Below are 18,681 nucleotides of genomic sequence, written 5' to 3' on the forward strand. Positions count from 1 at the left end.
CTGGCAGTTTGCAAATGTCACACTAGCTGGAGACAATCTGTCTCGGAAATGAACAAACTATCTGGAAAAGATATTTCCTTTCAGAGGCAGTTTTCTTCTGAAGCGAGCATGGCTGCTGAAGGGCTATTTGCACAACCAGGAAGCTGGTGACAATGGTTGTATAGAAAGCATAACACTGAATAATACTAGTCTGCAAATATATTGATTAATTTGAGACAGTAAGAAGATCTATTTACACTATTGACCTTGTGTTTCTGTTGCTAGGAATGTATAAGAGCCCTTGGGCGTAAACAGGGTGCCCATCTTCCATTCCGAGCCAGCAAACTGACACAAGTACTTAGAGATTCTTTTATTGGGGACAATTCCAGAACTTGCATGGTAGGTCTTATCGTCGAGAAAGGTAGGAGTGATTCTGTTTTTAATATTCAAGCTAACACTTAATGTCATAAGTATATGCGAAATGGTGTCAAGCATCAGAATAAAAAAAAAATTGTTTTCCTTTTGGTAACGGTTGTTTAAATTAGGTGGTATCAAAATCGTATTTTTAATGCAAAATAAAAATTGAAAGCTCAGAGAATAAGTTTGTCTCAATCTTGTCTCCATTCACTTGCAACATTTTTTTTTTATATATATTTTTCACTAGTTGTAAATTTATCTTTGTTCATATCTTGAATAACAGGTCCAGGTAATTCCCTGGGAGTTTTGAATTGCAGTAGTTTGACTATGCCTTGTTGCACATAGGATCCTGAGAGAATGGGACACTTTGTCCACCCTCCCCCAAATCAGGGAGACACCATGTTAGAGGGACAAATGAAAATAATATTAAATAATGTCCTAATAGTGCTATACAAATGAGATAATCTTGATTGCCTTAACAATTTTGCACTGGACTAGGATATTTTCTTTGAACGCTTACATTATTGCAGTAAAATTTTAACATGTATTCCAGTTACTCATGCAAACAGTAACTTTATCTGGTTAACCTGAAATGAGCAACACAATGGAATTTTCCATTCCAGATCTAGCTCTCTCATTAAACTTTAGTGTACATTCATTATCTACCACCATTTATTATTATAAGATTTGGGGAACATTGGACACAAAATTGCAGGAAACCTTCTCGCTTGCACTCTGTGTGCAGTGCTGATTGTGTATACTACTAATTCATGCTGAATAGATTTTAAAAGTATTTTGTGGCATTTTCGTCTGCAGATTTCCATGATTTCTCCGGGAATGAGTTGCTGTGAGCACACGTTGAACACACTTCGATATGCAGACAGGTATATTAGCTCATGTTCTTTGCTGTCCAGATAGGTTTATAATTGTTGATTATTTTTGCCCATAAAGAATTTAATTTGCCTTTTGAAACTGTATGCCAATCTTAGTGTTTGTTTAGTCCTGTATTACAGAGAAGTTCAATTTTAATTATTAAATTTCTGTTATACTGCACAGACACATTGGCATATGTTCTAATCAAGTGTAATTAAATATAATGTTTAGTTAATTTTGTATGCCCCTGCTGCTTGCAGTTGGGGCATCCTGATCTAGTCCTGTCCATCCATCTAAGAAGCTCATTAGCGCAAAGAAACAGTCAGTCTAGCCAATTTCGATATTATCAGGCATAAGTATGAATATCTAGATGACCCAGTTGGATTTCAAGGCAAATATAGCAATGTTTCCGGGTTAACCTATTTGTATTTTAGCATTTGTGGACTTCTTAAAAAAATGAAAATCCTGTTATCATGATTAAGCAAAAACCACTTTAGGTAGACTTCAGATTTGATAGACTTGTTTATATGTCAACGTACATTACCTGATTAGATATACAGGTTATTACAGCAATCTGTACTCACTGATAAGTCAAGTCCAACCGCAAAAAACATAGACACTGATCTACCAGCACATAATGCAATGGCAGATCAGGGTCTGTGCATTTTGCAGTTGGGCTCAACTTATAAGTGAGTAAATATGGTACTTAATGTTTTGGTGCAATTTGTTAACTTCGTGGATGTGGACTTTTTTCGTCTGCAGTGGAGGCATGTATTTAACCAGCGCAAATCTAGTATCATATAATTTAAATATTGATCTTCAAATTTACAATTAAACACAAAACAAGATCTTCTGTGTAGTATGTCGGTGTATAATGTATGTGGAAGCAGTTTAAAGGATTACATCCCTTAGTCGAAGAATTTAATAGAATGTTAATGGCAGATCACTCAGATCAGGTTTTAATGGCCATGCATAAGTGGAGCATAATAAATAAAAAAAACCCAGATGTTTGTAGTGGTTGAACCACTATTAAGCTTCTAAGATTTTCAAATACCAGATTATGATCTGCATTCTGTGATTTTTTTAATACTAAATTTGATATGCAAAAATATAGTTATTTGTTGCACATTGTAAAATGATCTTGTTGACCATGGTTTTGATTGGTGTTTTGACTCGTTACTGTCTGCTCTACAGCCACAAATTTTTACATGAAACCATATTCAGCAATACATTCGCATGCAATCAGTTGTATTGAGAATTACATTCACATACTGCCATTCATATTGAGTACTACACATTCATGCGCAACCATTCATAATGAGCAACACATTCAGAATGCATTAGAATAAGGTTTCTAATTCTGTATGTATGATCTGACCATTAGGGTGAAGGAATTAGGACCTGGGGGGCCAGTGGAGGGAAAACCAGCAGAAGTTGCTTTGCCAGATAATTATAACATGGGAACCATGTCACCACAAAACAGTGCTCTCCAGTTCATCAAGAATAAAAATGTAAGTTCTTCTTAATGCTTCTATTTTTTTTATTTTTAAAAATCTGATAGGACCATTTTTTGTGTGGATATATGCATACAGCAAGGAAATGAATGAATGTATGTTGCATTGAGAGATGGAGAGGACAGTGTCAGTGTCAACTTACTAGGTTTATGACTGTATCAAAGAGTGAGCAACAGCCAAAATTGTGATCCTTTTCAGGTTTTGGTGACCAGATTGCAAAGTAACTGCAGCATTTAAACTGATGATATTTGTCAATTCATCAACTGATCAGCCCATCTGTTGGCATCAACACTGGTTTTTGTTTGAATTTAGTCCAGTTTCTTACACACTTCCATCATAGTTAAAAAAAGGACATTATCAAGAATGCTTAAATGGTTAAAATTGATTTAAATCTCACTGACTTGTATTTTGTGGTGTACAGATTTGCATGAAGTTCCATATTTAGATAGATTTTTCAGACACATAAAGAGCATTGCCTTTTCAGAGACTTGTAGGCTAATTTGAAAAACTGTCATGAATAGGATTTTATCATTCCAGTAACATGATGCCTTGTAGTCTTTCCATGCAGCCATTGACAATTTGTGTCATGCTTGCTTGAGCATTAGTGAAACATTTGTTGCTCTTATCCTGTAATTCCTTGGAATTTAACACTTGATATACCATATGTACTAGCTTATAAGACAATATCAACTGCAAGCAACATAGACCCTGATTTATTGTCACATAATAAGCAGGGTCAATATTCTGATGATTACTCTAAACAAATTACAAAGAACCAGCTCTCCTGGCACGTTATAAAACTTAAGATCTGGTATATGCAGTTGGCAGTTGGACTTGACTTGTAAGCGAGTATATATGGAAATATAGAAAAGAGGACATGCATCATTAAAAAGTCACCTGTGCTCTTGAAATTTTAAAAGAGGGAATAACCAGTCTATGCTTAATGATATCAATCTGTACTTAATGATATCAATCTGTACTTAATTATATCAATCTATACTTGATGATATCAATCTGTACTTGATATCAAAATATAATTGATAGCAAAATATATATGATGATATTAATCTATACTTGATGGATGATATCAGAATGTAATTGATAATATCAGTCAGTACTAGATGATATCAAAATATAATTAATGATATCAATCTATACTTGATGTTAATCTATACCTGAATATTAGTCTGTACTTAATGATATCAATCTATAATTGATGATATCAAAATATAATTGACAATATCAATATATATATATATATATATATATATATATATTTATTTATTTATTTATTTGTACACATTATGCTTACCTTGATAGCAAGAGGAGGTTACAGATGAACTGCTGACATTCCATGAGGTGGTCAATCACATGCAGGAGATGGAAGAAGAAATCATTGATGACCATAAAATGTTAATTGAGGTAAGTTTGGAACCTCTGTGTAGGGAACAACACTTTTTTAGGGGCACCGGCAGGAGGGTAAAATAGAATTTAAAAGAATTCCACCTACTTTCAAAACAATGTTATTGTTTGTTTTCCCTCTCATTTCTTTGTAGGTAGATTTAAATGGTAAAGTTCACAGTAGGTTCAGTTTTATACCTAACTTTATTTCACTGTGTAATGTGAATGTGTAAACTCATGGGGTACCAATTTTAATTGGTGAGCTAGACCTTTTATAATGACTACACATCAATTATAACAACAGATGTATTTCAATAGATTGACATGATTTATAACTCCCCACTAATATAACTGTTGATGCAGTATTGGTAAAGAAATTTAGTAGTTTCCTCATACAAACAAAATACTGTAAACAACTCAAAGAAGTCTTTGTGTGAAGAAAGATTTCAAGTGTTTCAGTGTAACAATAAGAGGAAAGAAGTCCCTAATACTTGAAAATACTGTATTTTTTCCATCTGAAATAAAAAAAATATCAGTAAATCATAAGTTGTAGATAACTGGTTGTAAAGTTGCTGTCAAGGAATAGATTTAAGTTGGTCACTGAAAGAAACAGTATAAAATATTATAAATCAGTGTAGAATAAAATACTGTCAAAACACGGACCATATCCATGGTTCAGATTTTAAAAAAGGTTAATATCTTGTTGTATTCATCTATAATAACATTACAATACAGGTAGTAAAATAAGTGAAACGTGTTTTAAACAAAATTTCACAAGATGGTATTGGATTTTGATTCTTGAGATGGTTACAGTGTACATTTTTTTGTTTGAGTTTGGCTAATGTGAGAAAGGTTACCAGTAGCTTTTCATGGGTCAGTCATGGGTTGGTGGTTCTCTCAAGGATTTTCCTTGGTTCTTCCACTGCCATTTATAGTGGCCGCCATGTATAGCCTATCTTGTGCTGAAATATGGCGTTAAACCCATCTACAACAACAACAAATTTTTGTTTGCTGATTTCAGATAACAATGTCAGTTTAAAGTACCTCTCATCAGTAATTTTAATTTGTATAGTCTGCTTAACTGTTTCATTTTTTCCCAGGACACACAGAAGTGGCTTGTAGAACACAAGAAGTTAGCAAAGCAGACAGATGAGGTGGATTATGACACAGAATGTAAGTGTTTTCGTCTTTAACCGAGACATTCAGTCAGTTCTTTTTCTTATAGGTCAAGTCCAACTACAAACAACATAGACTCTGATCAGCCAGCATGTTATGCAATGACAGATCTGGTCTTTGCAGTTTGCAGTTGAATTCGACTTATAAACTAGAATGTACAGTAACAAATTTACTTAAGTTTTATTTCAGCAGAAATGAAATAAAAAGCACTTTTACATGAATCTGTCATGATACATGTATCAAAACTAATATACGGTTGATGGATATGGATATTTTTTGTTTGTGTGAATTTTACATGAGCGTGAAACAAGCTAGGTCAGCAGTTTTTACATCGAGTAAACATTAATTAAGTGAATGAAAAAGGTAGTCATGTGTAGCAGTTTTGTTTTCGACAAATTTATCTGCAAGAAAATCGATTCAGTTCAGAAAATTAAAGACAATTGAAATATAATGATTCAAGATTAATACATATCTTATAAGATTGATTTAGTTGTGGAAAATATTTTCATAGTTCTTGTGCCCATTTGAGAAACCATATGCAGAGAGGGAGAAGTATTAGAAATGGTATAAAAATTCATTATTTTCTGTCATCTTTCATGCAGCTTATGCAAAGCAGCTGGATGCATTGTTAGCTAAGAAGATACAGGAATTGACAGCGCTGAGAGGTACAGTATCCACAGCTGCTTCCTCATACCTACATCCAAATCTCTTACAATTTTCAGTAGTGTTTGAATTTTGGTGGTTACCTTGAAAAGTGCTTTAAACAGAGTTTCTAAAAAATACTGGAAAGTGCTTGAAAATAATCTGTAGCCCTTGAAAGTTCTTGATAGTCAAAACAGATACATTTTATTTCTAAACATCAATTTACTCCAATGAATATCAAGAAACTCTTATAAACAAAGCCAGAAACTCTAGCTTATTCAGAATTGTACTTCCACATTGGGCCACTTATATTTTCAGTAGGACTTCCTGTCGAGTTGCTGATGTACTGATTAGTACTCCGCCTCATTTGGGATTTTAACTGTCTCATGATGTTTAAATGAATATATACTTTTTTTTACCTGTGTGGGAAACTGGACCATTTAGGCTGATAATGTTTGGCAGGTATTATGATGGGTAGCTTATTTCAAACATGATTTCTCTGTTTTCAAACACAATTGCTACAGGTACTATCTTGGGTAAGGGGGCCAAGCAATGAACAGAGAGCTAGATATTTGTTGGTAGAATATAAATATAACTTTTTTTTTCAACATTTTGAGTAAAATATGTTGCTCAAAAAGTACAAAATGCAGCCTTTCAGTTGATCAGAATATATTTAAGATTTATGACGGGGGCTTGAAAATAATGATAACATTTTCTAAAGTATTTCTTTTTTTTTGTTTAAGTTATCATATGATAGTTTTTATGTGTGTGCAGCTAGTCCACATTTTCTTTTACATTGCCCTGAAACTTGGCAGAAATGAATGATATGTATACATTCTCTTAACAGGTAACAAATTTTTCAAGAGTTGTGTCCCTTTTTTGTGAAAAGTTTTTTTATATATATATATATATATATATATATATATATATATATATATATAAGAATTCTTGTGTGTGCAACTAATCCCACTGCATTTGATGCATTTCCTTGAAACTTTGCAGAAATTACTGACATGAGACCAACATAATGCATATCGTTTTGTGATCTCATTTTCATTTAAAATTGTTATGATTTCAGAAAAAGTGGCTCGATTCCACAAAGACATGCAGGAAGAAGAAAACATCAGCAAAAACATCAAGATAAGGAAACCAACAAACAAATAGAACTCTATGCTTTCTCGAATGTGTGAACAGATTCATTAATCTCCATGGAAGTATTGACTGCCATGATTCAAAAATGTGTTGTAGGAACAAGTACAGAATGACCACCATAAGTCATCTAATAATAATGTCAAGTCTTAATACAAACTTCCCATGCAGTACTTCAGAAGACATGGTTCACTGTACTGCATGGCATCGATGTTCATTTCTGTTTGGAAGGAACACGTATCAGAGATGGAGAGAATATTCTTGTCCTGCTGTTGTCCAGATTTTTATTTCTTCTGCCCATCATTCTGCACCTCTGACCATTCAGCAATATCAGCTGTTATTGATATACTGCAAGTGTTGTGATGTCTTGCTCTTGGCCATTATTGGCAAGCTTAATTTGTTAGTTAGTGAGCATGCTATATCAGTACCAATGCAATCATTGTGATAACTAATGTACCATATGACCATAGTCGGAATATTTCCACGATAAATCTGTGATATCAGTTCTACTAGCCATGAGGGACTTATGGTTCAAATGTGTACACCAAATGTTGCTGTCTGAATTTGGCCTTTGTTTTGTATAAACTTCAGACCGAAGTTATCATACAAGTAAACTATTATTCACATGTTGACAATGATAGTGTTGTGATGTTAAAGTCAGTGCACCTCGCTTGTATCATTAGACGTCTCATTACATTGTCCACAAGAAATTGATATTTAGGGTTGAGGGAGAGAGATGAGAGATGCACATTCACATTGTCTGTCATTATCTGTCTTTTGCGTGCCTTTTTCTTGAAAACGTGTTTTGAAAAGATTATTCTACTATCGACTCTTCTTGCCCATGGATTGTCACCCAACCTAACAAATTGGTTTGGGGCTATTCCAATAAACATGATTTGGACCCAGTTAAGGTACTTTTGGTATGCAATATTCACTACTAAATACAATTTACAATTATGTATCATTTTTGTATGAGCTCTTTGAGTAATCACTGTACACTTGCATACATTTTATTTATAAAAACAACCTGCCTTCATTCAGTACCATGCATATTTAAATGGAACAGCCGTTGCCAAAGGACACAGGTCCTTAGGTGTTTACATTTTCATTCTTATTTGTTTATCTTGGGATGTTAAACACTTTTTTGGCTTGTCAGCGACACCTTTTGATTTAGTCTTGTATAATTAGCTTTTAATAGTAGAAATTTATATCAAGAAAAGACAGGTCGCAAAGACATAGAGCGGGTACTAGGCAGGAATCAAAGAGAAAAATGTGATATATATATATATATATATATAATGTCATATTTTCTTCTGCAAATAAAGATTTTTGGATATATTATTAGCTGGTTGGTATCAGTGAATTTAGCAGAGAATATTCAGTAGCCATCAGGGATTAAAATGAAGTCATAATTTCCCAGTCTTTGGAAAACATGTTGTGTACAATTTCAAAAATGCAAGAGCTACTTTTTGTCAGGCGAATGCTTAATGAAGCAAGGCATAACATTCACTTTCAGGGTTTGACATTTACTTTAAGTCTTGTCCTCCTAGTAAAATAGTGTAATTTTTTTCATAGGTAAACAATCAGACTGGTAAAAAAGCAAAGAACAAAAAAAAATTAAGTGGATTCAATCCAGTCAGTCCAGATGCCAAAAGAAACCAAATATGTGATAATGAAATTCCAACTCCTATCGTTGCCAGCTGTGTTCCAGATCATCAGGACACTTTTGCACTTAGACATGGAGGTCAAACATCTTAATGACAAGGACTAGATTATGCAAGATCTGATGTACTAGTGACTATTGCAGACAGCTAACCTTGCAAGACAAGATACTGTGTTTTATGTATTGTAAATGTGGTTCACATGAATCTGACAATCCAGTTTTAATGTCAGCCTGCAATTAATATCACAATGATAAATGTCTTGCATTCTTCTGGTTAATTTTGTTTTTCTTCACCCATTTTAAAGAAAAGTGCCAAAGCTTTCTGTGCAGTGATGGAGAAGTAGATGAACTGAACATACCACAAATTTCACAGTACTAGCTTTTTGGGGACATCTAAAATCTCCAGTGGACTAGTAATTTTTTAACATGTACTAAACCCTGGATTAATAAACAAGTACAGTAGGAATAGATCCCTGAATTTTCTGACCATCATTAACAGTTTTCTTAAGATTTTGTTTAAATTTTTCATTTGTATATATTTCTAAACCCATTCATGAATTTTGCTCATACAGTTTATTCTGGGGGCCACGAGTGTCCGAGTGCTCTAAAGTGCTCTCCGTTAGGATCACTGCCATCTCACCTCTGTCTGCATGGGTTCGAGTCTTGGGCTCAGCCAGTGTGGGTACGTGAGAAAGCTTGCCAGTAGCTTCTCGACGGTCAGTGGTTGTTTCTGGTTTTTTCCCAGGTTCTTCCTCCACCATTTATACTGGCAACCATGTATAGCCTATCTTGTGCTGAAAAATGGCATTAAACCCTATAACAACAACAACATGTCACTTTTGGGTCAGCATCACTGTCATAGAAACTTTGCATTAGGATTTTAGCTAAAATGTTTTCATTTGCCTTTACAATCAACTCGCTTTAAAATGACCAGCTTTACACATACATTCATCCCATGGTCCATTTGGTCCTAAATGAAAATGGTGTTGCTTGGACATCCAAAATATCTAGTTTCTCCATTTGATTACTGTATGATGAATGATATTTTTTCTAAAAGACTGAATGAAAATGGTGCCAATCTGATATCCATTTTGTCTGATATGGCAGTCGTCTTGAAAATCTTGTTACCACAATTCTTCCTGAATGCAAAGTAATATCAAATCAGATTTTTACTAGAGGACTCCTTATGATGACAATGGTGCTGATCTGACTTCCACTTTGGTGGCGATCTTGAAAATCTTGTTATCGATACTTCATAATGGATTGTCATATCGACATGCATCTTCACTATCGAAGGGTCATTATACCATATCATTCTACATTGGCCCATGACATGTTTAACTATCTGAGACCGTGTTTTGGACCAGTGCCCCATTAACAATAAGATACACTGCCATCAACAACTGAAAACAGTTAACTGGTACAAAAGCTCATATATGAGGTGTTTTGGTATTCACTGAGGCGATTTCTACAATGTCCACAGTGGATGTCTCAAAATTAAAGGAGAGAGACCTGTATCTTTCTGTATGGAGGCCACTATGATTATTTTGTCCTGGATGGATAATCATATTGACATGGTGTTTAAACCAAAATACTTTTGATATCTGTTTGGTTCTGACCGTAAATGGTGCCTCTCTGACAACCAAGATGGGTGCAGTGGAAGCCATTTTGAAAGTAATATCACTATTTCACAGTTATATCAGCATGTTTTCGTATGATGATTACCTGGTCATAGCATATATTGTGCCAATCTGACATCCAGTATGGCTGCTACAGTGACAGTCTTGAAAAATCTTGTTATTAGTCAAGAATATCAGAGATGATTTAAACATTTCAAGTTATAAAAGAAGCAGTTATCTTGTTAAAGATTCCAGAAAATTCTTTTTTTATTAGTAGAGCATCAGTCCCATCAAGGGATTTCTATCCTTTTGAATTGGACTTGTCCTTTGTTTTATTTACCGATAAAACTTTTTGGAAGATTGGGGCATTCTAAATATTTAGGTGCCATGTTAGCACCAATAAGGCAGCATAAAAATTAAAGTTTAATGAAAATGTTAAGATCTGTAGAAAATGAAAATTAGATTTTAGTGGGAAATACTTTCATTGTCAGCATGAGAGGTGTAGAAATCATAATTATGTCTTAGTGTGAAATAATATCATTATCAGTATAAGCACCAGAGGATTTTAAGCCACATGCATGCAGTTTATTACTAACAGTAGTTTTAGTGTCATCAACTTGCCATTTTGTATGGAGATAGTTGGATTACTCATCACATTGTGTAAAATTTGTATCAATAATTTCTAACATAAAATATGCATATTCACAGTATTAACTTTCATTGTTTCCCATTCTTGTGGCGGCTTAAGATTTTCCATTAGCAGTGACTCTACAATTTTAGAGAAGACTCTTTTCCAGCTGATATTTAATTTTAATCTTTTTACATTAGCTGAGTACTCTTAATATTTTCACTAGTGCATACATTTATAGTTGAAAGGCACATCAGCACAACCCTCGCTATACTGTAGTGTCCAGGAAACACTATTCAGCAGTAACAGTTATTAAAACACCTTGAAGAAGAAAAAAAAAGCAAGGAGACAAGCCCCTCCAACCCAATGTCCACCAAGAGATAAAAGATATAAATGTTGCAAAACTTCCTCCCACCCAACCTCAAAAAGGCATAGAAAATGAAGAAAAAGGGAACAAAATAAATGTTAAAATCCTTAAAATACAAGGTCAGAATTTGTTGACAGTCTTTAAAATGTTTAACACCTTCTGAGTTGGACCTTCAGTGCATGTTGCATTCCAAAGTGAATGGGTTGCCTCCATTAGAGGCTTCTTAGTACATGCAGAAGGGCACATCTGGCCACTTCTTCATCCCAGATCCAGCAGTGGGATATAGTTATTTATTATATACCTAATAATTTTCTACCCATGAAAGAGCCAGAAGTTTACTGTCAAATCACAAAGGTTATTTTGATTCCATATTACCATACTCAGAGTGAGGCTGAATCTACTTTTTCCTCAAGGTTTTCTGGCTGCAAACAGAACAAGCATGAATAATAATGTTGTGACTTCACTTGACATTCAAATGGAAATGAGTAGTATTCTCTTGAACAAAATCTGTTTTTTGGAGTTCCAGATTTAGTTGAATACTGCACTAAATAACTGTAAAATAATGCTGTAATTCCCATGTCAAGGTTCTGTCGGAGCGTCTCACAATGTCCTGCCAGAACTGGTTCAAAAGCTATCAGTTGGGCTTTGAATAGCAACATTCCTAGTTATACAGCTGGTGTTATCTTCCATGATGCAAATTTTGGCAACTGTACAGCAGCTGTAAATCGTGTATATGGGTCTGCTGCCCTTGTGCATTGAATAACTCATAATAGTAAATATGAGCTACCATGTTACACAATCACCATTCTCGTAAGTGATATTCAATGGCTGTTCAAAAAAATTAAATTCAGTTTATGACTTATGATGCTATCAGAAAGGTTGAATTTTATTAATTTGTCTTAAAATTTATACAAAAGCATTATTATAGAATCTTGATCATGATCGTTAGATTATGTCTTGTCAGCATAAAAAAAATCTGGATCATGATTCAGTGCTTCATGATTCATAATGATCCTGATTTTGTGATGCTGACAACTCGATGTGATCTAGCAATCAAGATCCCATTACTGTGATAATAATATACATGTATTGCAGGATCTTTTCTTGGAATCAAATTGTAGGATTCACACTGATTTCTAAAAAAATTATGCCAGTACATCAACCAAAGGAGTACAAGTCACATCATGATTAAATGCCTTTCCTTTACTTAATGTTAATTGTCCTGTTTTTTTATTTTGTTTTTTTTTTTGTGTGGAAAATGTGTCCTTTTTAGTCTATTATGTAGAGACAATGTCTTTCATTTGGTATCCAGCCTGTGTCCAACCATTACCACAAAGTTATCTATATTTAAATTACCACGATGATTGTGATGAGATTTTATTAAGACATTTGTCCTGGTGTATTGTTAGTCAAAAATGAACATTGTATCCCTCAGATATTGAATATGGTCACCATTGTGGCTATATTTAAAATCTTATTTCTAATGAATCTCCCAAAAGGATTGCACTGTTTATATTTTGTTTTCACATTTACTTTTTTATGTCTAGTTGCACCTAGAAGACATTGGTACAAATCTGAAATCCAATGTGGCCACCTTAGCAGGCATCTTAAAGATCGTGTTGCCATTTCTTTACAATTAATGGTAGCATTGATATATTCAGTATTTTCCTAAAAAAAAGACATGTAATACGTAATTGGTCCTAAATGAAAATGGTATCTTTCAGTACTCCAGCATGGCTGCCACTGAGGCCATCTCTGATGTCTTGTTTCTGCTTTTTCAGAACAAATGGTTGTAGAAATATAGGGTTTGCACTAAAAAAGACTTGAGTAGTTGGATGTAAATGAAAATTGTGTCAATCAGACATCCAGCATGATGGCCATCTTTTGATCACTAATCCTCTTGAATGGATGGCTGTATCAACATGATGGGGTTTTTCAGTATGATGCTTATTCTCTAGTTAGCCCTTCTTAAAAATGATGGGACTCCATGTGGCCAAGTGGTCTAAAGCACTTGCCTTTAATGATCATTGCCATCTCACCTCTGTCAGCATGGGTTTTAGTCTCTGGCTTGGCCAATGTGGGTATGTGAGAAATCTTGCCTGTAGCTTCCCATGGGTTGGTGGTTCTTACTGGGGTTTTCCTGGGTTCTTCCTCCACCAGTTATACTGACTGCCATCTATAGTCTATAGTCTATCAACCAGACGTGATGGTGAAGTGACCTCCAACATGTCCTCTAAAGCAATCATCTTTAGAAAGGACGATATGGGTTGTTTTGGAATTTTTTTCTATACTTCTTTCTAGCAATTTATTGTTGTTCCTATATTGTAAATGATGCCAATCTAACTATAACATGGCTGCTTTGATGGCCATTTAAAAAAAAAAAAAAGGCTATAAAAGACTGTTCCTCCTGAATGAATGGTTGTTTCAGCATGGAGTTTTTACTTTAAAAAGCACTGTAAAAATATGATCTAATTAGTTCTGAATGAAAATGGTACTCATTGAACCTCCAACATGGTCCATAATAGCCATTTCAGTAATCTTGTTATCACTACTCCACTTGCATGGAAGATGCAGTTTTGACCAACTATAAAGCACTGTTGCTTTAGTAGCTACAGTAGTACGTTTGTTGCACAGTCACCATCTACCAATCTGAGGCTATTGAGTGAAGTATATGCATCTAAAACAGTTAGTTGACTCTTTGTTACAAGGGCCATGTTAGTTTCCACCCTTTTTTTAAAATAGCACATAAGCTGTTAACATCATGCCTTTAGTACAGAGAGTTGCCTGCCTTGTTTTATCCTTGTAAAAACTAGTAAAGTATCAATGAGAAGAATGGGTCTGAAATATAAATTTATACTTTGTATCTAATATCACAATTTCTTTTGAAATCTTTTACAGTATTTACTCACCTTTAAGTTGAGTCAAACTAAGAATAACAAAGATCATGATGTACCAGCTCATGCGAAGGCAGATCTGGGTCTATGCAGTTTGCAGTTGGATCATCTTATAAGCGATTATATATGGTACATATTTTTCCTACAGGAAAGATTTATTTGTAGAACAAACATAAACTCCTGTCTGCAAGTGCATTATATGATGGCTTTTCAAGGTCTGTTGTTTGCAGTTGGACCCAATTTCAGATGAATATATACAGTAAATAACTCATTCTTGGAGACCAATTATTTCATTATAAAGATACAATTTACAATTAATACATGTGTTTCTTTTGTTTTTCTGTCAGCCTGAATTTCCATTGTTATGAATGTCATTGTAATGAGAGTTGACCATTGGTATTATCAAATGTGACCTGATAGAATACATGTACAGCTCCGTTGGTGTAGTGGTTAGAATGTCTGTCCCAGAAGCGGGAGGTTGTGGGTTCGATCCTTGGCCGAGTCATACCAAAGACTTACAAAAATGGTACTTAACAGCTGCCTCGCTTGGCGCTCAGCATTAAGAGGTTAGTGTTAGGACTGGTCGGCCTGGTGTCAGGATAATGTAACTGGGTGGGACATCATGCTACATGTCTGCGGCATGATGCCCCAGTGCTGGACATCACTATAAACTGCCACACTGCAGACAGCGTAGTGATATGACTGAAAAATTGTTAAAGCTACGTTAAAAATCCTAAGCACACACACACACACACATAGAATACATGTACTTTATAAAGACCAAGTAAGACAATTGAAATATAGTTATTTTATTTGAAAAGTAGCAAGCTTTTCACCATTTCATGAAATGATTATAGGAGAGATATTTTCAAAGCCTTTTTATATGGTTTTTACAATTGATTTTATAGTTTTTTTCCCTGATGCTTAACATTATTTTTCATAAACATAATTTATTATAAGAATCTGAGGTCCCTCGGAAGAGGAGAAATTGTTATTTTATATTACTGTTTACTTCATATTTTTTTTCAAGGATGCAGAAGTTGTTAATAGTTTGTGCCATCACCCTTACATTTTTGATTTAGTTTTTTCTCTGATATCGTAAGTTAATATTAAACTCCATACTGTACATGTTCTGTACTTTGACATGTAATCAGGCAGGGTCAGAAGAAAGAATCAATGCAGTGTTAAATGTTGAATATACTGTTTGTACTTATTGAAGAAATATTTCCATAATCTGTATTTGTTTGAATAAATATACAAATAATACGTGTATCAAAATCTTTTTACACACTGTTATGATATAGATGATCTGTCATTTCCATGGGTTCAATTTCACAATGTGAACAATATGTTGGAGACACAGCATACAGCTCTCCCTTGTTGCAACAATACTCCGTTTCCATAACTGCACACCACGTTATGTACTGAATCGCGTTACAGCAAAAATTGTGTCCAAATTCAATGAATGCCTGCATGTTTCTCGGGGTAGGATGGGGATAAACATATACCGCCAGTCGAAATTATAGTAATAATTTTAGTTTATGTAAATTAAAATATATTTGTTCACTTCATGCTATTGGTGCATTTTGTTTGTCAAATGTTTTATAAAAGGAATAAAATTGTATTTCTAAGTGTCATGTTGTTTTCTTTTAATCCATATTGCGATACGTTTGATAGACCAATTCAAATGCAATGGTTGAATTTGGATCAATTGGAGCAGAATCACATTATAACAAGGGAAATCTGTACTGACACCAGTGTCTGTGAACCTTTTATATAAATACAGGATAACAATTCTCCAATATATGCTTATTTATAAACATAAATAATGAGATTGTATTGTTTTATAAATATAAAGTAGACATTTTGATAATATATCAAAATAAAGTTTGAAAAAGATATAGGTATTCTTTCTGAAATGGAATCAGTTTTGCTTAATTGATTACTGGATAGTGTTCTACTAACTAAACAAGTCCTTTTGGCAGTCGGTAATTGATGTGCTGGCTTAATATACCGTCCATACACTCCAGTCTATTCTTCATCTTTCGATATGTGTACTATATATTTAATTATCATGCAGGTGTTTTTGTATTCTCGTAAACAACCGAGAAAATAAGTAGTGAATAAGAGATTAAACACGAAATAATTCTTGAGTTTTGCGATTAAAATCTATTTAGATATGGGTGTGTGTTATTATCCAGTTTGACTAGATTTATATCTCTTTAAACAGTCTTCAAGCTTAAAAAAAAATCATTAATGTCTCCGGTAATTGTACATCTGTACACACATCCAACACAGTAATGTATAGAAATTAATAGTATTCGCATACCCTCCCGTTTGTTTCTTCACACAACCCTACCCTCACACCGATTTCTAAAACGAAACACATCAAGGTTCGAAATATGGAGAAAAGATTGATTTAAAAGTTCTAAACTGTCGCTGAGAGGTCCCTAACAGTCTTGACTAATTGGCTTTTAAAAGCGAACGGAAGCTCGAAATGTAAAAATGGTAGACGGGCTGATCACTGTCCTTTTCTGGTTTCTACAATAGTCCACGTCTATAACAACTGTCGTCTGCATCAAATATTTGCAGTATCTATTTTGAATATTTCTAAAACAGATTAAACAAATAAAAAGGAGGAACTCTTGCACACATGTGCTCAAAGAAATGTAAGTTAAAAAACTTACGGAATTTTTTAGATTTTAGAATGTGAACTACATCACATCTGTTGTTTGAAAACAGACTCGCCAATGAAAATATGGAGACCGTGTTAATAAAGACATACCCGTTTGATTTGAAACGCCATCGTGTTTACGGTGTTTGGGATCCCTGGTGACAATTAGGTTATAAACCAATGAATGAATTATTTTTAAAATCGATGTAGGAGGGGTAAAACAAAGGGCTGGGGGACAACTTTCGACCAGGTTACATTAAAGGTGGAATGTTCGCATAGGACGCAAAATACCCTTGCACCGGTCCTGTCTGACAGTCGTTAGGAGTCAAAATGTCTTTCAGTTAGACAACATAACATGTCTAGGCCCAGAACCTGCACACAAATCTACCCGACCAAAATGACAGCAGCAGATAAAAGAGTACCTTTCTCGAAATAGAGATTTTTAAGTGGTTTCTTTGTTTATAAATATACACTCATTATACGAGGTGTGACTCAATAACCAATGAAGCCATTCAGTTATATAGGACATGCCGATTTATATAATATTTGAAATCGTGTCTTCTGTTCTGAAAGATGTGACTGAAGGGCGGCTTTGGCTGCTCTACCTGCCCCTTCATTACCCTTAAATACAAATCTGATTATGCGACGACAGTATTGAATACCTTTGCCAGGCTGAATGAGCAAATCAAGCTCTGATATGCACTGGGCTATTAACGGGCTATACATTTTTAGGTGTGGAAAAGAAATCCGAAAAGCTGATGAACTGTGTTTTCGGTAATTTCGGCGATCAAAATGGCTGTAATTTGGGGGTAAGGGGTTGCAACGACAACTCCAATCTTGTCCCCATCTTTAGAACCGTATGGATATAGTATACATCGAAAGATGCAGACGAGATTGGAGGATATGGGCAGGACATGAGGTCCGGATTCATTGCATTTGCTGTTTAAAAAAAGAGCGGATTTGTTTTAAAATATTTGAATTGGCAAAGATCAAATATATTTTTGTGTGGTGTATTACGACTCTGATCGTAAACTAAGTAAAAGAAAAGAGCAAAAAAAAAAAAACCACCCCAGCAAGTTTTGTAAAATTCAACAAATAATTTATTTCCCTAGAATACAAAGTAAAAATTTAAAAAGAACTTACAGTAATGCGAATTAAATCCCAAATAGTCCAAAAAGTTTTATCACCAGTGAACAAAGTTTTAATTAAATTCCAGTGCCGTTCGATATTAAGACCCAGCTTTGAATGTGTTGATGTGCCTATAGTTTCGAATGTACTAATGTACCAACTGCCTAAAGTGTAATGATGTGTCAACAGTCTCTCGATAAATCTCAAGAATAATCCTAGATATCCTTGTTTGAATTTACTATAAATCCAAGTTTATGTCTCTGTTCAAGAATATTACAGAGCACTCTCTAATTCCAGAGAATAATAATTTGAATAATAATTTTAGCTCAAATCAAATACTGAGCACAACAATAAAACTGATTCTGCATAAAGATACTGACCATTCTGGTGCATAAATAGTAAGAGCATCCGCCTCGGATGCGGAAGGTCAATAACAATAAAAAAAAAAACTTACCTGGAGCTCAGCATTAAGAGGTTAGTGTTAGGACTGATCGGCCTGTTGTCAGGATAATGTGACTGGGTGGGACATCATGCTACTATAAACTGCCACATTGCAG

At 34.4% G+C, this 18,681-nt stretch overlaps 1 protein-coding gene across 1 annotated transcript; it reads left to right on the top strand.

Moving 5' to 3' along the window:
- The first annotated feature begins 246 nt into the window (after positions 1-246).
- LOC149771299 (kinesin-like protein KIF2A) lies at positions 247-15,953 on the top strand. Its single transcript, XM_089948649.1, has 7 exons — positions 247-378; positions 1,213-1,280; positions 2,654-2,780; positions 4,104-4,205; positions 5,285-5,357; positions 5,963-6,025; positions 7,081-15,953. Exons 1-7 carry the CDS (start codon positions 376-378, stop codon positions 7,164-7,166), a joined length of 522 nt encoding a protein of 173 aa, XP_089804775.1. The 5' UTR covers positions 247-375; the 3' UTR covers positions 7,167-15,953.
- Positions 15,954-18,681: the final 2,728 nt, after the last annotated feature.

This window comes from Sinohyriopsis cumingii, unplaced genomic scaffold, assembly GCF_028554795.1.
Source record: "Sinohyriopsis cumingii isolate HCF-2022 unplaced genomic scaffold, ASM2855479v2 utg001964l, whole genome shotgun sequence".
NCBI classification, from domain to species: domain Eukaryota; kingdom Metazoa; phylum Mollusca; class Bivalvia; order Unionida; family Unionidae; genus Sinohyriopsis; species Sinohyriopsis cumingii.

What these genes read in the sequence shown, in the direction of transcription:
- LOC149771299 (XM_089948649.1), top strand. An exon ending in AGTTCATCAAGAATAAAAAT is followed by an intron (nt 2,781 to 4,103) that starts GTAAGTTCTTCT and finishes TTACCTTGATAG; the next exon opens with CAAGAGGAGGTTACAGATGA. An exon ending in GGTGGATTATGACACAGAAT is followed by an intron (nt 5,358 to 5,962) that starts GTAAGTGTTTTC and finishes TCTTTCATGCAG; the next exon opens with CTTATGCAAAGCAGCTGGAT.